The 21,839-nt window shown below is 40.1% G+C and overlaps 1 protein-coding gene and 2 long non-coding RNA genes across 7 annotated transcripts in view; 1 reads left to right on the top strand and 2 right to left on the bottom strand.

Annotated features, from left to right (window-relative positions):
• glra3 (glycine receptor, alpha 3) overlaps positions 1-11,517 on the top strand; it is a 69,932-nt gene extending 58,415 nt beyond the window's left edge. Inside the window, exons 7-9 of one of the 3 annotated variants that reach the window (XM_017463370.3) lie at positions 818-1,032; positions 1,687-1,836; positions 10,023-11,517. In XM_017463370.3, coding sequence (XP_017318859.1) covers positions 818-1,032; positions 1,687-1,836; positions 10,023-10,304 — 647 coding nt within the window. In that variant the 3' untranslated portion in view covers positions 10,305-11,517. Of the gene's footprint in view, positions 1-817; positions 1,033-1,686; positions 1,837-3,035; positions 3,265-4,396; positions 4,527-10,022 lie in introns of those variants that run through there. The other 2 variants (XM_047153698.2, XM_017463372.3) reach the window with 2 other exon arrangements.
• Positions 1-21,839, bottom strand: part of LOC108263021 (uncharacterized) — a 30,783-nt gene that overhangs the window by 4,000 nt on the left and 4,944 nt on the right. For all 3 annotated transcript variants that reach the window (XR_006981981.2, XR_001812062.3, XR_006981982.2), the window contains 2 exons: positions 874-1,027; positions 583-724 (listed from right to left, as the gene is read on the bottom strand). This is a non-coding gene — a long non-coding RNA (uncharacterized LOC108263021). The remainder of the gene's footprint in view (positions 1-582; positions 725-873; positions 1,028-21,839) is intronic.
• Positions 4,883-10,016, bottom strand: LOC128632752 (uncharacterized). Its single transcript, XR_008396355.1, has 2 exons — positions 7,433-10,016; positions 4,883-6,271 (listed from the first exon to the last, which is right to left on the bottom strand). It is a non-coding gene; the product is annotated as an uncharacterized LOC128632752 (long non-coding RNA).

Raw genomic sequence — 21,839 nt, 5'->3', positions numbered from 1 at the left:
GTCCTCATCTGGGTCACGACGGATAGTGTGAGAGTAAAAGAAAGTTAATTATGGTGTTTCTATGAAGTCTGTTTGTTGAACTAGTCCACTGTTCACTAAAGGAGACCTGAGTGTAAAACTGCATGTGGTAATCGCAGTCCCAAGGCCATCGCAGCAACCGTAGTCCCAGCAACCGCAGCGAGAACGTCCATGTGGAATTGACGTCCAAAACCGTTTCCATGATACTTCAAGCGGTACCGTCCTCAGCGATCTCCAGAATGTAGCCTCCAGTTGATTATCCAATCCAGAGGTAGGGCATCAGGATGGATCAGGCAGGTCCAGAGAGCAGAAAGGGTCAGCATCACTGGCGTCTCCATAAAATTCATAAAAGTGTAGCTCGACAGAAGATCATTTTCTTATAAATGCATATCACAAATCGGCATATTTATTCTTTATTTAAAATGATGTTATCTAACTTGATAGCGACGTGTTCAATGTTATGTTTCAGTCGGTAAAAACACTCTGCTTTGAATTTACTATATTTACATTTATGGCATTTGGCAGACGCCCTTATCCAGAGCAACATGCAGGAGAGAAAGGTACCTTTTACATTTATACGACCGAGCAGTCGAAGGTTAAGGGCCTTGCAAAATAGCCCATCCATGACAGCATGCTGGTGCTGGGACTTAAACTCACGACCTTCCGCTCATTAACGCCATGCCTTAACCGCTGAGCCACCACTGCCCTGTATGAAGGAAGATCAGAAATTTCTTGTAACGGTCGTTTTTTTAGTAACTGAAGAAATGAAAACTCAGAATCCTCAGTGCATCTCCTGCAGGAAAGTTCACATGCATCGAGGTGCGTTTTCACCTGGAGAGGCAGATGGGTTATTACCTGATCCAGATGTACATCCCAAGTCTGCTCATCGTCATCCTCTCCTGGGTGTCCTTCTGGATCAACATGGATGCCGCTCCTGCTCGCGTAGCTCTGGGCATCACTACAGTGCTCACCATGACCACACAGAGCTCCGGCTCCAGAACCTCTCTGCCTAAGGTCAGATTACACCAGTAACTCTCTAATAACTCTCTAATAACTTTCCAGGAGCTTTCTAACAACTCTCTAGTAACTCTGTAGTAATTAATAACAGTCTTTCCCTGCACTGGTGTAGGATCAGGTCTCTTTAGCCAGACTGTGGTTTAGACCTGCTCCTCCTCGTGGTCCTGAGAAGGTGATATGAAAACAAATATAATTCAAGCCATGCGATGAGACATTAGGTTAGGAAAAGCCAGTTGTCGTTTGTTTGTTTTTTTATTATCAAGAACTGTATATATTGAACTGTGTAACCCGTTCTAACGTAGTTGGCGTTTGCATTTGCTAACATAATTCGGCTCCACTGCAAATTAATACAAAATTCTTCTGTCTGTCTGTCGGTGTCTGTAGAAAAAACACTAAATATACTTATAATCATAATTCTGAATATCATAAACTATTGTCTTTGTAAAGAAATGTGGCTTTAAAGCGTCTGTGAGAAAGAAGACACTGTGTACCATACACATTACCATCCCATCACTGCTTGACTGGCTGTTATATAACATTATTCCACATTCCAACACACTCGCTAAGCTCACAGTTACCCCTCAGTGCATTATAGTGTGTGTGTGTGTGTGTGTGTGTGTGTGTGTGTGTGTGTGTGTGTATAAAATGCAGGTCTCCTATGTGAAGGCCATAGATATCTGGATGGCCGTGTGTTTGCTCTTCGTGTTCTCGGCTCTGCTGGAGTACGCAGCGGTGAACTTCGTGTCAAGGCAGCACAAGGAGCTGCTGCGGTTCCATCGGAGGAGAAAGAAGTTGAGAAAGGTGAGAGAGGAGGGGAAGGAGAGAACGTGGATGAATGTGACAACCCTTTTGAAAAAGAATGTTGGGGACGTCTGCTGATAAAGAAAAAAAAAGATAGACATGAAAATGATGAGTAATGTGGCAATTTTGAGGGGGTACAAATGGATGGATGGATGGATGGATGGATGGATTATACGTGAAAAGATGAATGGATTTATAGGTGGATGGAAGGATTATAAATGAAAGGATGGGTGGATGGATGGATGGATGGATAGATGGACGGACGGGTGGAAGGATTATAAATGAAAGGATGGATGGATGGAAAGAATATATATGGAAGAATGGATGGATGGATGGATGGATGGATGGATGGATTATAAATCAAAGGCTGGCTGGATGTCTGGATGAAAGCATTATAAATGGATGAATAGATGGATGAAAAGATTATAAATGGATGGATGGGTGGGTTCATGGATGGATGGATTATAAATGAAAGGATGGATTGATGGATGGATGGATGGATTGACGTGTGGAAGGATTATAAATTAAAGGATGGATGGATGGATGGATGGATAGATGGACGGACGGGTGGAAGGATTATAAATGAAAGGATGTATGGATGGATGGATGGACGGGTGGAAGGATTATAAATGAAAGGATGGATGGATGGAAAGAATATAAATGGAAGAATGGATGGATGGATGGATTAAAGGATTATAAATGGATGGATGGGTGGGTTCATGGATGGATGGGTTATAAATGAAAGGATGGGTGGATGGATTGATGGATGGATGGACAGAATATAAATGGAAGAATGGATGTATGGATGGATGGATGGATGGATTATAAATCAAAGGCTGGAAGGATGTCTGGATGAAAGCATTACAAATGGATGAACGGATGGATGAAAGGACTATAAATGAATGGATGGGTGGGTTCATGGATGGATGGATGGATTATGAATGGAAGGGTGGATGGGTAGATGTATGGATGGATGGATGGATGGATGGATGATGAGTGCATTGTGAATCGAAGGATGTGTGGATGGCTGGATTTATAATTAACAGAAGAAAAAAGGCAGGAAGTAACTGAGCATTTAATTAATTGATTAATTAATGCATTATATCTTCTTCTTCTTCTTCTTCTTCTTCTTCTTCTCCTTCTTCTTCTTCTTCTTCTTCTTCTTCTTCTTCTTATTATTATTATTATTATTATTATAGATGTTTATATTATATGTGTTATATTGCTTTATGGGAAGTAAATCCACTCAGCTTTTATGTTTTATTATTATTTTGGATTAACTGCACGGCATATTACAAAGATCAAACACACTCTCTCTCTCTCTCTCTCTCTCTCTCTCTCTCTCTCTCTCAAACTCAAAGACACACACACACACACACACACACACACACACACACACACACACACACACACACACACACACACACACATCCACTTTATTATCATCATCATCATCGCTTGGTGGAGTGCACGTGCTCTACAACACTGCCACCTGAAGGCCCTCACCTGTAATGACAGCTGATGAAATCTGATTTATGGAGCTTATTTCAATGTTAAATACATCCTTTCTGTCTAATCTAATGTAGCTAGCAAGTAAGTAAAGCTTGTACTTTAGTCTCCAGTCTTAAAGCATGTCTAAATCACTAAATGTCAGTAAATAGGGGACAAAAACTGATCTTTTAGGGTCTGGGGTTTTTGTGGCTGTATGAATAAAGCGGAACATGTAAAGCTCCTGCATGCAGAAGTGCCGTAGTTTCGCTTAGCATGACCTTTCTCTTCTCTCTGAAGGAGCCTCATGGAATGAAAGTCATGTTAGTTTTCACTACAGATTTTTTCCATCATCGTCATTTGAATAGTATTTGTTTATCAACCTCCTACAGCGCTTTGCTTACTCGGGAATCTTTGTGTACTATGCTTACCGTGCACTATTATAACTTAAGTGCATTGCAGTTACTTCTTGTATTCTTCTGACTCAGTGTTTTTAGCTCTGTTGTTCACTTTTTATACATAGCAGTGTGACAGAAACCGGAAACCTGCCTGAGACACTGAACAACTGCACAAAGCCGAGTAGGCGTGCACGGTGCTAAACTGGTAGCGATAAGCTTCTACTGATTAGCATCTTCATTAGTTTCATAGTTGCAATACAGCAAAGACGCCAAACATGGTGTTTGAGGTAAAGAGGGAAATTGTGCATATTTCTTCCTAGTACAAACTTTCCAAGGAAAGCATGGACATGATGTTCGTTTTTCATCCAGAAATGTTACAAAGCTATAGTTTAGGGAGTATTTTGAGCATGCATGATCTGCAGTTTCACCATCACTCTGTGGTCAGAGGTTTAATCACACTTCCTGTTCCTTCACACGCTCTGGTCTTATTTTCATCTCTCTTCCTTATTCGACGCATGCAAAGTCTGTTCGTTTTGGTCGACTCATGACCCTCCTGCATGCTGAAAATCATCCTGTATCATTTTGCTCGCTGTTTTTGTTGCACGTCCAGCGAGAAAATCCCAGATTGGTTCCACTGTATGAACGGTTTCAGGATTTTCAGTTCGAATCCCCAGGTCACGACACGGATCCCACGGACGAGGTGAACACTACGGCCGTACGGCTGTGACTCCCACCCTGACCCGATCATCCATCATTCCCAAATTTCTCCGTCTGGGGATTAATAAAGTCTTATCTTATCTCGTTTATGAGCGTGTCCATGTTTCCCTGCATCACTTATCCACTGTCTCAAGAAAACTACATTGGTGTAATGGTTTTAATGGTAATAATGAGAATTGTATTGGTTTCAATGGAAATCTATGGTCCATGTAGGTCTTTACTGGTAATCTGTTGCCTTCTATTGGTGGTATTTTAGGTCTAGTGGATACCATTAAGGACCAATAATGGTAATGGTTTTAATGGTTATAATAAGAATTGCATAGGTTTTAATGGAAACTGTAATGGTCCGTGTGGGTCTCTACTGGTAATCTGTTGCCTTCTATTGGTGGTATTTTAGGTCTAGTGGATACCATTAAGGACCAATAATCGTAATGGTTTTAATGGTTATAATAAGAATTGCATAGGTTTTAATGCAAACTGTAATGGTCCGTGTGGGTCTCTACTGGTAATCTGTTGCCTTCTATTGGTGGTATTTTAGGTCTAGTGGATACCATTAAGGACCAATAATCGTAATGGTTTTAATGGTAATAATAAGAATTGCATAGGTTTTAATGGAAACTGTAATGGTCCGTGTGGGTCTCTACTGGTAATCTGTTGCCTTCTATTGGTGGTATTTTAGGTCTAGTGGATACCATTAAGGACCAATAATCGTAATGGTTTTAATGGTTATAATAAGAATTGCATAGGTTTTAATGCAAACTGTAATGGTCCGTGTGGGTCTCTACTGGTAATCTGTTGCCTTCTATTGGTGGTATTTTAGGTCTAGTGGATACCATTAAGGACCAATAATGGTAATGGTTTTAATGGTAATAATGAGAATTGTATAGATTTAATGGAAACTGTAATGGTCCATGTAGGTCTCTACTGGTAATCTGTTGCCTTCTATTGGTGGTATTTTAGGTCTAGTGGATAATATTAAGGACCAATAATCGTAATGGTTTTAATGGTTATAATGAGAATTGTATAGATTTAATGGAAACTGTAACGGTCCTTGTGGGTCTCTACTGGTAATCTGTTGCCTTCTATTGGTGGTATTTTAGATCTAGTGGATACTATTAAGGACCGATAAGGGTAATGGTTTTAATGGTTAGCTGACGGTGCGTAATGATATTTGTAGTGGAAACCATTAGAATTTCTGTGTTGGTTTCTATTGGGGTTTTTCAGCAGAGATGAATGTTAAATAAACATCTCCTCACAGAAATATAAAGGATTACACGTGTTTTCCCAGTGTCACGTGCAACCCAAAACACATTTCTCTTAAACAGTAATTCTGAAAAAACAAAGTCATTAAACATCAAAGCAACGAATATACAATGGGAGCTCGCGATATGCAAACCGGCGATGCTGCAGCACATCTTTCCCACGCTGTTAACCCGTGGCGTATCTCTCATTAGCGACATTTTCATAAATATAACTGCCCGGTTTCTTCACTGACGCAAGAAACTAGAACTAATCAGCATATTCACACGAGTTCTATAAAACACTGGTCTGTTGTAGCGTCTGTTTGGGAGTTAATCCAAGAGATTCCATTGGCATTTCCAAATGACATTGGAAATGGGAATTGTCTCCAGACCAGTACAGCCAGTAACATTACTGCTCCAGGGTCTATCTGTTAATATTCTCTCTGTGTCAGCATGGGTTTCCTACCACTGTCAAAAACATGCAGGTGGATTGGATACCCTAAATCCCCCATAGGTATGAATGTGTGTCCCGTCCTGGGTATATTCCCGCCTCATTCCCAGCGTTCCCGGGATAGCAGGATACCTTGATTCCTGCAGATGAATGAAACATCACTGAACCACCAGTTAACGTTACTTCTAACTTTATCACTATTAATGTTATCTGTACATCTCTCGCTTTAACATACTTCATCATGTTGGCTTAACAAGTGGCCACACACTCTCTCCATCCATCTCAATAACACACACACACACACACACACACACACACATTTCTTTCTATGTATCTGTATCACTCTCTCAATCCTTCTGTCTTTCAAATACTAAAACTCTCTCTATCTATCTACATGTATCTGTCTCTCCATTTATCTATTTATTAGTAACACTATCTATCTATCTAATCAACTCTACAAGTATTGGCACCCTATCTGTCTATCTATCTATCTATCTATCTATCTATCTATCTATCTATCTATCTAGCTATCTATCTATCTAGCTATCTATCTATCTAATCAACTCTACAAGTATTGGCACCTTATCTGTCTGTCTGTCTATCTATCTATTTATCTATCTATCTATCTATCTATCTATCTATCTATCTATCTATCTATCTATCTAATCAACTCTACAAGTATTGGCACCTTATCTGTCTGTCTGACTATCTATCTCTCGCTCTCTCTATCTATCTATCTAATCCACTCTACAAGCATTGGCACCCTATCTGTCTGTCTATCTGTGTATCTATCTATCTATCTATCTATCTATCTATCTATCTATCTATATATGTATCTATCTAATCCACTCTACAAGTATTGGCACCTTATCTGTCTGTCTGTCTGTCTATCTATCTATCTATCTATCTATCTATCTATCTATCTATCTAATCCACTCTACAAGTATTGGCACCCTATCTGTCTGTCTATCTATCTATCTATCTATCTATCTATCTATCTATCTATCTAATCCACTCTACAAGTATTGGCACCCTATATGTCTGTCTATCTATCTATCTATCTAATAAACTGTACAAGTATTGGCACCCTATATGTCTGTCTATCTATCTATCTATCTATCTATCTATCTATTTAGCTATCTATCTAATCAACCCTACAAGTATTGGCACCCTATCTATCTGTCTCTATTTCTATCTTAAAACTGCACATTACCTTCAGATCTCAAACTGATAACTATTTTAAACTTTCAGACTCGCTTTGTCAAACCAACATCAAAGTTTGTCCTCAAACTTTACCCTACCTCGTTTTATTTCTGCTTTTGAAACAAATAGCATGTATGAAGACTGTGGTCTGGAACTTTTAGGGTATCAGATCAAATTGCCTGGATGGATCCGTGACTTCATGTTGCACGATGTCCAGGATAGATGCGTTGTTGGTATTTTGCTAGCGGATCGTTCTGGTTCATGCAACCGGAGCGATTTTTATCTTTCTATCCTTTGATTTGTATACATCCCTCCATTTTCCCTCCATTTAACCAGACCTAACAGCACTGACGCTTTCCTTTTGTTCTTCTTCCTTAGAAACAGATTTCCGAGAACAACCTTTCCACAAAACGTCTCAGATTCTCAGTATTTATCCTATTGATCAAAGAGAGAAGAGCTGTGAGGCAAGATATTGCGCCAAAGAAACAAACTAACGCAACAGTGTGTAATGCTGCTTAGCCAACGACAGAGTCACTTGGTGCAGCTGTGGTCGGCAACGTCGTGTGCTTCTGTGTGTTTGATTTTATAGATGTAGAGGATCAAACCCAGCCAAAGGGTTTTCAGTGCAGTCACATCAGCACCTATTCTGTACAGACATAGAGATGAAATTGATTCTTATTAAAACAAGGTTCTGATGTAGTGCAGGGGATAAAAGTGCATACCTATATAAGAGATATACACCAAATATCCACAGCATTAAAACCACCTGCCTAAAATCATGTAGGACCCCTTGTGCTCGGACCCGTCGAGGCACGGACTCCACACGACCTCTGAAGGTGCGCTGTGGGATCTGGCACCGAGATGTTAGCAGATCCTTTAAGTCCTGTAAGTTGTGAGGTGCGACCTCCATGGATCGGACGTGTTCGTCCAGAACGTCCCGCGGACGCTCGGTCGGATCGAGATCTGGGGAATCTGGACGTCGAGTCAACACCTTGAACTCTTTATCATGTTCCTCAAACCGTTCCTGAACTATTGTTGGAGTGCGTCAGGACGCATTATCCTGCTGAGAGAGGACACTGATATTAGGGAATAGCGTTACCATGAGGAGTGTACTTGGTCTGAGACAATGTTTACGTAGGTGGTACGCGTCAAAGTAACATCCGCGGGAATGCCAGGACACGAGGTTTCTCACCCATTTCTCCTGCTTCCAATACGTCAACTTTGAGAACTGACGTCACTTGCTGCCTAATAAATAAATACACCCCACCCCTCGACAGGTGCCGCTGTAACGATATGTCATTCACTTCACCTGCCGGTTTCAGTGTTATCGCCGGTATTTTGATGGAGTCTGATCTGGTCCCTCTTTGAAAAAAGTTTGGACACCCCTGTCTTATATAAACAAAGTAGATACCCTAAATGACTTAACACAGAAGAAGTGTACGGTGATGTGAAATGTGTGGAAACAAAAAATTGAGTTTGAATGTCTTCAGTCTTCGTGTTGTCCACCCTGGCTGATACGTAGCGCATGTTCACTCCACGTGTGTAGGACTGGGTTTGTGGAGGGAGGATGAAAACCTCTCTGTTTCTCTGCCAGTAATAATCTGTTATGAAAAAGAAAAAGAAAAATGGAAGCGGTCTGATTCTATGTCTTTTCCTAATCATTTCCACACACACATGTTTTCTGCACCACAGGGCCTCACGAATAAACATCTCTTTGTGGAGGGAACATTTTCCACGAGATCAGTCCAAAACACATTATTCTAGAAGATGGATGACTTTTGACAGACTCCCAGTTTCCAATCTTAGCTCTTGCTACACATAAATGGGAGGAAAGCTCAATAAGGAAATGATTAGTGAGTCAGATTTAAGGCAAAGAAACTCAGATTATCGCCAAAGGTCAAAGGTCGTACCCGGTTTAAAGATGACGGAAAAGCCGATTTCTTTAGGGGCGGGGTTCAAGGGGCGGTCACTGATGCGTTTCCAGAAGGGTCGGATATTGTTGTGTTTTGTCACGCTGTAAAGTTTTAGTCTAAAGTGTGATCTGTGTGTTACAAGACACGCGTCTTTCTAGACTTTTCCATCACTCTATTACAGTACACTGTATTCCCTTCTTTCTCCTTCTCCCTGTTTCATTCTGTCTCTCTTATTGTTTCTTACTTTCTTTTCTCTGTCTCTATCTATCTGTTTCTTGGTCTCTCTCTCTCTCTCTCTCTCTCTCTCTCTCTTTATGTCTTTCTCGCTCTTTCTCTCTGTTTCTTTATGTCTCTCTCTTTATGTTTTTCTTTCTCTTTTTGCCCCACTTTTCTCTCTTTACACCTATCTCTCCTTATTTCTCTCTCTCTCCTCACTCTCTCTGTCTCTCTATCTGTCTCTTTTTTTTGTCCCTCTCTCTCTTTGTATCTTTCTCTCTTTGTGCGTGTCTCTCCATTTCTCTCTCTCTCCTCACTCTCTCTATCTCTGTCTCTGTCTGTGCTGCTCTCTCCTTGTTTTTTTTTTCTCTGTCTCTCTCATTTTCTGTATCATTTCCTCTTTGTGTGTGTCTCCCCTTCTCTCTCTCTCACATACACACTCTCTCTTCACTCTCTCTCTCTCTCTCTCTCTGTTTCTCTATCTCTCTGTGTGCTGCTCTCTCCATGTCTCTCTCTCTCTCTCTCTCTCTCTCTCTCTCTCTCTCTCTCTGTACGCCAGGAGGAGGAGGTGCGTGAAGGCCGTCACAGCTATACCCCTAACGCGGGGAAAGACATCCCGGTGGCCAAATCCACCAATAACACGGCCTCTAACTCGCTCCAGGCCCAGACGAGCGCTAACGTCACTAACAAGAGTGCAGAGGAGATGAGGAAGCTCTTCATCGACCGCGCCAAGAAGATCGACACCATATCACGCGCAGGCTTTCCTCTGGCCTTCCTCTTCTTCAACATCTTCTACTGGATTCTGTACAAAATCCTACGCCACGACGTCCACAATCCCTAAACACAGAGCGCGAACAGGTGGGCGGAGCTTCAGCCTGACGGACAGCTACATACGTGATTATATATTATATATACATACATGATATGTACTCTACTGTCGTCATGGAGACCAGGACGTGACATGGACCACATGGTCACGACACGCACTCGCTATGCAACTGAGAGACATCATGGAGCAACACAACACAAAACACACCCTCACACACACTCACACACACTCACACTCAGTCCCCCGAGCCTCCCTGGATCTCACTCTTCGCTCTGGTTGTCTCTCTCGTGTCCTACAGCCTTGTACTGCCAGCGTTGTGTTTTAATACAATCCCATTCCAAACTAAATCCTACAAGTTAGATAAAAGATAAAGGAAATACATCAATGTTCTTTTCTATGACTAGAAAATCATTTTATACTCCGAGAAACCGGATCATCCCTTAAACGAAGGCTTAAAGGAATTTTTTGGGGATGAATAAATGTATCCAAGTCTGATTGATGAGTAGGAAAATGTGTAGCTTATATGCCGAAAGGTGCATGTCTTTAGTTTCGGGTTGCAAAAGTAGCCGGCGGTTTGAAAAAGTTGTTTTCTTTTTCTTAAACATATAGTGGGAGTCGTAAAAATTCAGAGTAAAACACAAAGTTTGCAGAGCAACAGTGACGTTTCAGTGATCTGCTAATTGAATACGATACGGTCGGCCATTTTGAATCTCTAATGATGAACGCCTAACCTTCCCGTGTTCTCTCGGAATGGCGTGTACTACACTGAACTTTTACTCTATACTCTCTTTATTACTATATAGTACTGTACAGAAGTCTTAGGCACGAGGAATGACATGCTAGGAAGCAGCGATGCCTTTACAAATAATGAAACTAAACATTAAAAATATCTACTATAAAGGGCAGTAATCAGTCACGTATACAAAGTCCATATTTTGATTCCTGGCGTATATTACTTTCCTATAACCTTTCATTTTTGTTGTAATGCTTGGAAATGTAAAATGTTTTGTTACTGCAGGAAACAAACAAGACCAAAATTTGTTTACATTTCTTTTTTGGGTGCCTAAGACTTGCACAGTACTGTATATATGTGTGTGTGTGCGTGTGTGTGTGTGTGTGTGTGTTAAATTCATTTCCCTTTCAGTTGCATGCACTTGACATAGTGTGAACTTCATGTGAAATTGTGTATAATAATAATAATAATAATAATAATAATAATAATGATGATGACGATGATGATGCAATGACTGTATATTATCAGGCAAAGTCCATTGTTTATTTTGTTTTGTTATTTAATATCTCTTAGTTCCACTGAAGCAGACATGTTCTCCTGCTATTCAAAACACCCCCCCCCCCCCCCCCCCCAATTAGTCTCCATTAAACTCTGTTAGCGCACAACTTAATTACATCATATCACACTAAAAGAGCGCTGAAATTAATTCAATTGAATCATTTGCTTCAAACGTATCGCTCATACGGTATACTTTCTTAACATATCGAGATGTGTGTCAAGTTTTGGAAGTAAAGATACTGTAAAGATAGCCTAATATGCTGGATATAAAATACTAGGGTTAGGATTAGGGCCAGGGTTAACCCTAACCCTAAACGTTCATCTCGATCATTTTTACTGTTAAAATATAAAACTAGTTAGGGCGAGACTTTACAGATGAATACGCTCATTTTTTTTTTTTTCTTTTCACAATTACAATTAATCTTTGCCGGTATTTGTTTGGGATTAGAACTTAATTTTATTTCATTATTCATTTATGCGAATGAGGCGCTGTCGAAGTGAATTTGCGTAAATTTGCGTGCTTGTTAAAAAAAAAAAAAAAAATCGAAGTCATTTGGATGATCAAACTTTGAAATGTTTATGTCACCTGCAAGACGCTCTCAAGAGGAAGACTTTGTTAGAAAATCGTACGTTCACTGTTTAAAACCGTACAAAGAAAACAGTATAAAACAATGGGTTATTTTTCAGTATATAAACGAATGTAAATCTAATATTAATCAGCATTTTGGGGAATTCCTCTGTAACAAGCTTCGAATTAGGAATAAGAATAAGATTGCATGTATGCAGGTCATCTAGAGCTTTTTTTTTTTTGGTTTTCAGGCTTCCACATTACATGAAACCATTTTGATTCTTAAGGCGATGCTTTGGTATTTGATGATACTACTGAATCTGTTACGATACGATTCGATTCGATTCGATTCGATTCGGTATCCTCTGGCTGATATGTGACCCATTTTTGTTCAGAATCTGTTGTATCAGTGTTCTGGACACATCATATCACCACTTGTCTTTTTTCAATGATAATCCATTTAGAATTGTTGCCGAGATTCATTTTAGTCGTTTCCTTATAAATCGACGAATCGATCCAAATCGTCCAATCATTACACCCCTGGTAGTTTGTGTTGTTTCTAAAGTTTATAAAGGAAATTGACGTGTATATCATAATGACAGATTATTTTATATAGCTATATACATACACTGCGTGAGCACTTTATTACGAACACTATATTGATACTGGGTAGGGCCTCCCTTTGCTCTCAAAACAGCCTCCGTTCTTCATGGCGTGGATTCCACAAGATGTCGGAAACATTCCTTTGAGATTCGGGTCCATGGCGATATGATCACATCACTCAATTCCTGCAGATTTGTCAGGTGCACTTCTCCCATTCGACAACATCCCAAATGTGATCTACTGGATTCAGATCCGGTGACTGGAGAACCACTGAGGAACACCGAACTCATTGTCGTGCTCATGAAAGCAGTTTTGCTTCGTGACACGGTGCATTATCGTGCTGGAAGTAGCCATTAGAAGATGGTAAATTGTGGCCATGAAGGGATAAACACGGTCAGCAACAATACTCAAATAGTCTGTGGCATTCAAGCCATGATTGATTGGTAATAACAGGCCCAAAGTGTTCCAAGAAAACATTCCCCACACCGTTACACCACCTCCACCAGCCTGGACTGTTAACACAAGCTCCATAGATTCATCCTGTTGGGGTCAAATTCTGACTCTATCATCTGTGTGTCTGAGATTCATCAGACCAGGCTATGTTTTTCCAGTCTTCAGCTGTCCAGTTTTGGTGACCCTGTGCCCACTGCAGCCTCACCTCCCCGTTCTTATCTGACAGAAGTGGAACCCGACGTGGTCTTCTCCCGTTGTAGCTCATCCGCCTCGTGGTTCGACGTGCTGTGCGTTCTGACATGCTTTTCTGCTCAGCACAATCACACAGAGCGGTCATCTGACTCACTGTAGCCTTTCTGCCCGCTCGATCCGGTCTCTCCACTCTCCGTTGTCCCTCTCTCATCAACAAGGTGTTCCCGTCTGCAGAATCGACGCTCGCTGGAAGTTTTTCTTTATTACACTATTCTGATGAAACGCTTGTTGTGTGTGAAAATCCCAGGAGATCAGCAGTTATAAAAAAAAAAATACTTAAACTAGCCCGGTCAAAATCACTGAGGTCACAGTTTTTCCCCATTCTGATGGTTGATGTGGACATTACCTGAAGCTGCTCGCCCGTATCCGCATGATTTTATGCATTGCACAGCTGCCACACGACTGGCTGATTAGATTAGATTGCATGAACGAGTAAGTGTACAGGTGTTCCTAATAAAGTGCTCACTGAGTGAATATATTCTATATATATATATACCTAATATACATGTACTGTATGACATGAGTGACTGGGAAGTGGGCGGAGCTTCATGCCAAGTTTGAGATAAAGCAGTTATCGAGAAAATGAACACGTTTCTGTTCTTATAGATGTCATTTTACAATAAATCTGAATCTCTGGATCCTTACTAGTTTCTCAGTAATACTCGCTCACACTAATCAGGACCAGTTGTCCATATTACTTCAATTTCCCCTTGAACAAAAGCAGCACTGAGGAGTAAATCGCTGCCAGTCTCCAATGCTAGTCACCGTGCCTGATAGCCAATACTGCCCGTGCGTTTAAAATGAATCGCTTTCAGGATGAATATGGTATTTATTTGGTTCATATGATGCATAGGAGATGTGTCTCACTTCTCCTACAGCACTGCCAGTATACATGTCAATTCCAATTTTATTTCTGTGGTGCTTTTAATAAAAGATGGAAAGTCCAGACGTAGCCTGCGAACCTGAATGGTTCGGGAAAGCTACCTGAGATGATGTGAGAAACCGTGACTCAAAAAGGAAAGCAGATTGTGAATAAGAGTGCTGGGATGAGCACAGGACGCTGTTTATGATTACAGCAGACGGTGTTTATGATCTGCAGTATCTACGAGGTGTGATTAAATACTTCATTTAGATCAATCATTTGGAAGCAAGGCCGAGAATTGGACATCAGCTTTTTTTTTTTGTATGTACTGTAAGTCAAACATTGGATGCATGAGACTCACGATTTAAGTCTGAATGTGTGTGTATATATATATATATATGTATATATATACAGAATGCAATTCACAGTAGAACATAGAAAACATATTGAATGTTTAAACTGAGGAAATGTACCATTTTAAGGAAAAAAGAAGGTAATTTTGAATTTGATTGCCGCAACACGTCTCAAAAAGGTTGGGACGGGGGCGCAACAAAAGGCTGGAAAAGTGTGTGTTAGTAAAAAGAAACAGCTGGAGGAATATTTTGCAACTAATTAGGTTAATTGGAAACAGATCAGTAAGATGACTGGGTATAAAACGAGTATCTTAGAGAGGCGGAGTCTTTCAGAAGTAAAGATGGGATGGAATCTGGATGAAGCAATACAGTATGTTGCTCTAAAAGCTGTATATACCTTTCAGCATTGATGATGCCTTTCCAGATGTGCAAGCTGCCCATTCCATAGGCACTAATACACCGCCGTACCATCAGAGACGCAGGCTTTTAAACTGAGCGCTGATAAAAAGCCGGATGGTCCCTCTCCTCTTTAGTCCTCTTTAGTTTAGAGGACGTGGCGTCCATGGTTTCCAAAAAGAATTTCAAATTTGGATTCTGACCACAGAACAGTTTTCCACTTCGCCTCGGTCCATTTTAAATGAGCTTGAGCCCGGAGAAGACGGCGGCGTTTCTGGATCATGTTCACATATGTCTTCTTTGCATGATGGAGCTTTAACCAGCGTTTGTGGATGGCACGGTGAACCATGTTCACAGACAATCAGTTCTGGAGGTGTTTCTGAGCCCATGCAGTGATTTCCATTACAGAATCAGGCCTGTTTTTAACGCAGTGCCGCCTGAGGGACGAAGATCACGGGCATGCGATATTGATTTTCACCCTCGTCCCTTACGCACAGAGATTTCTCCAGATTCTCAGAATCTTTGATGGTATTACGTTTTGTAGATGATGAGACAGTCATAGTCTTCGCAATTTTACATTCAGGAACATTATTCTGAAATTGTTCCACAAATTGTAGACGCAGTTTTTCACAGATTGGTGAACCTCTCTCCCATCTTTACTTCTGAAAGACTCCTCCTCTCTAAGATCCACTTTTTATACCCAGTCATCTCACTGACCTGTTCACAATTAACCTCCAGCTGTTTCTTTTCACCAACACTTACTTTTCCAGCCTTTTGTTGCGCCCCCGTCCCAACCTTTTTGAGACGTGTTGCGGCCAACAAATTCAAAATGACCTTCTTTTTTTTTCTTAAAACGGTACATTTCCTCAGTTTAAACATTTGATATGTTTTCTATGTTCCACTGTGAATAACATGCAGGTTTATGGGAATTGCAAATCGTTGCATTTTGTTTTTATTTACATTTTACACAGCGTCCCAACTTTTTTGGAATTGGGGTTGTATACAACAGTATTCAACAGCAAGTGCAAACTGTATTTGCAGTTCCGTTTCCTATTTGTGGACGCATAAATTGTGACATGAACATGAATGTTGATCATTTACAGGAACGTATAGTGTCAAATGGAAACGCAAAGTCCACGCAAATTACATCCCAACAAAAACATTAAACCGCCGATGATTGATTTATGGCCGTGTCCGACCCCAAGGCACACTAAACTGTATACTCCCACCCCCAACGGTGATCGGCAGGTTTCTGTACAAGGCAACAGAAATGCAAACTATAAGGGATTTGCGATTCCGTTGGAATTTTTTGCAGGCTCCATCGAGGCAACACCGAGGGCGTGAAATAGCAAACGGGGTTCTTGCTACAGCTATTTCCATGTCATAAGACATGGGAAATACAACTGCAAATGGACTTTTGATGTGTCTCGATTTGAAATTCGGCAGACCCCGTACGTTTGTGTAAACGAAAATGCGAACGCTAATACCTGATTTACATTTTCATTTGAATTATGCCACAATTTATGCGTCCACGATTAGGAAACGCAACTGCAAATGCAGTTTTGCCCCCAGAATACTTCCGCACGGAAAGCCATTATATATGTTTACGCTGAAATATTTGTGAGAACACAAAAAAGCACGCTTACAATGGAATTTAATCGGAGAAAACGTTTAAACAATCTCAAACGAATCATCAGGTTTCGCAGTTCACTCCTGAAAACAAATGAGTTTGAGACTTTGGTGCAAACGCTGTGACTCGACGTCCCAGAATGCAATGCGCCTATACGACGCCGAGTTACAGCTGAGATTCGGCTTGGCTAGTTAGCTAGTGCTGTGGAAGCTGATCTTTTGTAACAGAGTGTACACATGAGGAGGTGAGAGAGCTGGACAGGCTAAAGGACTAAAGCTCCGCTGCATCGCTTTCATTAGCTAGAGATAAAACAAAGACAGCACCGCTAGCACCGGGTAATTGTACGGCATTGTGGGTAATGTAGGAAACTCTTCATGAAGTGAAGAGTGGATTTTTGTTCAGGGTGGATTTTTTTTTTTTCCTTTAATGTTGTGAACCAGTGACCTGGACGTTGTGAGTTCAAATCCCAGCACTGCCTCAAAGCCACTTTTTTGGCTGTTAGGCAAGATTTTATTCTGCCGACCTTCTAAATCACTTTGGATGTGAATATATTACAAATATCAAGTGTGTCTTTCTGTTCATCGACATGGTTCTATTGCAGAGGTTACTGGTATTAGAATTTTTGGATAAAGTATTGGGAAACAATTACTAAAGCAGTGAAGAAAAGGTAAATAATAAAGGTGAAAGAAATTATTATTATTTATTTTTTTATTTTTTTAAAAAGCAGGACATATACTAATATATGCTCTTATGTAATAATTGATATGATACCGATGTAATTTAGGGAAATCCCCATAAAATTATATATATATATATATATATATATATATATATATATATATATATATATATATATATATATATATATATATATATATATATACATACACATACACTGTATCCAGTATTTATTTTCATTTGCACATACCACTTTGATATGCCTCATAAATATAGTGAATATAATGAACTTTTTTATTAAACATTTGACAGTGATAGATTTACATCACACTGCTACAGAGACGAGATGTTTGTGTAAATTTCTAATGCAAATGTTTAATCATTTATTTTGTACACTTATGCATGAATCGGTTATGATATTGATGTATATTACATTTTTCCAATGTGAACTGGACTTGTCCTACTGTTCCTGCTGCTGAGAGAGAGAGAGAGAGAGAGAGAGAGAGAGAGAGAGAGAGAGAGAGAGAGAGACTCAAATATTATCTTCTGTACAAAATGTTCTCATATCTAATAAAGTTCTGCTCAAAACAAGTGGAAATAAACAAATGAATGAATGAAAGGCAGTATGTTTTCCTTCGTATGGGTGCATGCTATTACCTAGCAGGACATACAGGACAAAAATGAGAGAATCTTGAGGGTTCTTCGAGTAATTCCGGGGTCTTAGCTTGGTAAATGGGTTCTAGTTGAAACCATCTATCTTGTAGATGTAAGCTTTAAATGCTTGCAGAGCAGGACATGTTGGCCCACAGCCCATTATGATCTATTATGTAATAATAAACAGAATGATGTACCAAATGTTCAGTTGTACTAGTTGTATCCTAAATTTCACAAGTTACAGTGAGGTCAGGATCAGCATTAGCAACTTTATCAATTTTGTCACTAGATTTTGGTGACTTATTGGACCACTTTAGCGACTTTATTTATTTATTTATTTATTTATTTTAAAGTGCTTAGTGACAAATCCTGTGATTTTTTGAGCAGACATTAGCTACTCTACTGCACTCGATATGCCTCTCCAGCTCACATCACAGCTGCTGGTTATATGAGCTGAGAGAGCAGCTTCACTCTACTCACCAGTGGGTAACGCCAACAACCAATCACTGATCACCATTGTTCCTATTGACCAATCACTGATCACCATTGTTCCTAATGACCAATCACTGATCATCATTGTTCCTAATGACCAATCACTGATCACCATTGTTCCTATTGACCAATCACTGATCACCACCGTTCCTAATGACCAATCACTGATCACCATTGTTCCTAATAACCAATCACTGATCACCACCATTCCCACAGACCAATCACTGATCACCAATGTTCCTAATGACCAATCACTAATCACCACCATTCCCACAGACCAATCACTGATCACCATTGTTCCTAACGACTAATCACTGTTCCCAACAATCACTGATCACCTTTGGTCTTAATGACTAATCACTGATCACCATCATTCCTAATGACCAATAACTGATCACCATCATTCCTAATGACCAATCACTGATCACCATCATTCCTAATGACCAATCAGTGATCACCATCATTCCTAATGACCAATCACTGATTACCATCATTCCTAATGATTAATCAGTGATCAGCATCATTCCTAATGACCAATCACTGATCACCACCATTCCCAAAGGCTAATCACTGATCATCATTGTTTCAAAAGACTATCACCATTGTGCTCAACAATCAGTAACTGATCATTATTGTTCCCAACAGCCAGCCTGATCAGTTTTTAGTTGCACAAGTTCAGAATGCTGAATTGCATTTTTCAAAATTGTTGTCAGATAACTGTGACTGCACTCTAAAAAATGCTGTGTTATTTTTTCTACCCAAACACTGGGTTGAGCCTTCTGGGTCATTTAATTGGATTATTTTCTCAGTTTTGGGTAGTTTTGTGCAACACAACTGCTGGGTTAGTGGCTGGGTCATTTTCACTGACAGTTGCACCCCTTCCCCACCCCGACGCCTCAGCCCAGCTCCCACGGTCAAACCAACACAGCGCGGACTGTTTCGAGTTTGACCTTACTTTGGAAAAAGAGACCTTCCATACCAGTCACACACACAGAAACCTCTTAAACGTAACCAACCAAATGGTGCCAAATCCTTCGATCAATGAGATTAACATTGAGTTAATAAATTAAGTGAAGGTTACACTAGAAATGTAAATGAATGTGCGATAACAGTCCAGTTTACATGACATTAAATGCACCACTAGTTTCGTTAGCTTTGGCTAACTTGTTTGTAACGCCACACTGGATCGTAAGTTGGTTACTCGGGTTGTTTTTGGATGTATCAAACGTCTCCTTTGATCGACATCTGATGTTTTCGTCTTAAATATATGACTTATTTGAGTAATTTACTTCAAAGTCTATACATAAACACCACTTTATCATCTCTAGCGATACATTTCTGATCACCTTCTTGTGTAAAAATAAAGGAGATACCATGCTGACATATTTGTTTATAATGTGGTAGATTTAACATTTTCAAAGTGTACAAATAACCCTGAAAATATGAACCCGTTTATGAAATAAAATCAACCCAGCGTTTGTGTAGAAATGTCTTATATTTACCCACCCATTGGGCTTAAAATAACCCGATCTAGGTTGTTTTTAACCCAGTGTTTTTTAGAGTGTAGCAGTTCACCACACAGCTGCTGCTAACTCACTGGACATTAACCTTTTCTAGCAGTAGATCAATGATATCCATCCATCCATCTTCTACCGCTTACTCCTTTTCAGGGTCATGGGGGAACCTGGAGCCTATCCCAGGGAGCATGGGGCACAAGGCGGGGTACACCCTAGACAGGGTGCCAATCCATCGCAGGGCACACACATACACCCTCATACACACATTAATACACTACGGACACTTTGGACACGCCAATCAGCCTACCATGCATGTCTTTGGACTGGGGGAGGAAACCGGAGTACCCGGAGGAAACCCCCGCAGCACGGGGAGAACATGCAAACTCCGCACACACAGGGCCCCGGCGGGACTCGAGCCCCCGACCCTGGAGGTGTGAGGCGAACGTGCTAACCACTAAGCCTTAGAACAATTACATATTATTATATCATAGTTTTGAAGTCAGCTTTAAATATCAAACGGAAGAGTTGAGCTGAGAATAAGTACTGGATGAATCAGGAGTGAGTGTGTCATCAGTGTAGAGCGTTATTGGAATAGTTTTAGTGAAGACTGATGTTGAACCACTGAGAATCAATCCAGTCGTATCACTGCTGAGATTAAAAGAGTTACACCTAATCCACACCATCAGCAAATGAAACACTCATTATTTTCCACTTTACTCAACTAAATTGCAGTATGGTCTGAAATGAATCGTGTGTGTGTGTGTGTGTGTGTGTGTGTGTGTGTGTGTGTGTGTGTGAAAGAGAGAGAGAGAGAGAGAGAGAGAGAGAGAGAGAGAGAGAGAGAAATGTGTATGTGTGGTATGTACAGGATTTCAGACTTTCCACTGACGAATCGAAAGAATCGAATCTTTATATGAATCGAACTACGCGTGTTTTGATTCATTTGATTCACCACCCAGAGAAACGTCTGGTTTAGGCATGTAACCCTGTTCCCTGAGAAGGGCACGGGACGTTGCGTTTAGCATAACACTACGCAACGTCTCGCTTCCGTTGAAAGGGAACATGCAGTGTTGTTGTGTAACTGCTTTAATGTGTAATAAAGCAACAGTGTTCATGATTATGAGGGTTTATGTAAAGTAATTTAAGATTTTACTACCAAAACCGTGATCTTTATCAATTTTTTATTATTATTTTTTATCATTATTTTTTCTATTATTATTATTATTATTATTATTATTATTATTATTATTATTATTATTATTGCTGTTGTTGTTGTTGTTATGTTGTATGTTTTTGTTTACAATTTACAATCAAATCACAATATTGTTTAATTACTATTAATACATACATACATACATATATACATGCATACATACATATATACGGTCCCCTCCAAAAGTATTAGAACAGCAAGGCCAATTTTATTGTTTGTGCTATACACTGAAGACATCTGGGTTTGAGAGCAAAAGATGAATGAGACAACAGATCAGAATTTCAGCGTTCACTTCCTGATATTCACATCTAGACGTGTTAAACAACTTAGAACATGCCACCTTTTGTTTTTTTAACCCACCTATTTTTTTTTTCACGTGATCATAAATAATGGAACATGTGACTGATAGGTGTTTCTTGCTGCCCAGACGTGCCCTACTACACTGATGGTTTAAATAAATAATAGCTCTGAATGTCTACTCTTGGTTTGAGCCCTGGGTTTCACCTGCAAAGACTGTATTTGTTGTTAAAGAAGGATAAACCTACATGAAGACCAGACAGCTGTCAATGGGAGAAAAGTTGAGAA

Source organism: Ictalurus punctatus, chromosome 3 (genome assembly GCF_001660625.3).
Source record: "Ictalurus punctatus breed USDA103 chromosome 3, Coco_2.0, whole genome shotgun sequence".
Classification (NCBI taxonomy): Eukaryota; Metazoa; Chordata; class Actinopteri; order Siluriformes; family Ictaluridae; genus Ictalurus; species Ictalurus punctatus.
Note: the sequence above shows the minus strand (reverse complement) of the source record. Positions and strands in the feature narration are given on the sequence as shown.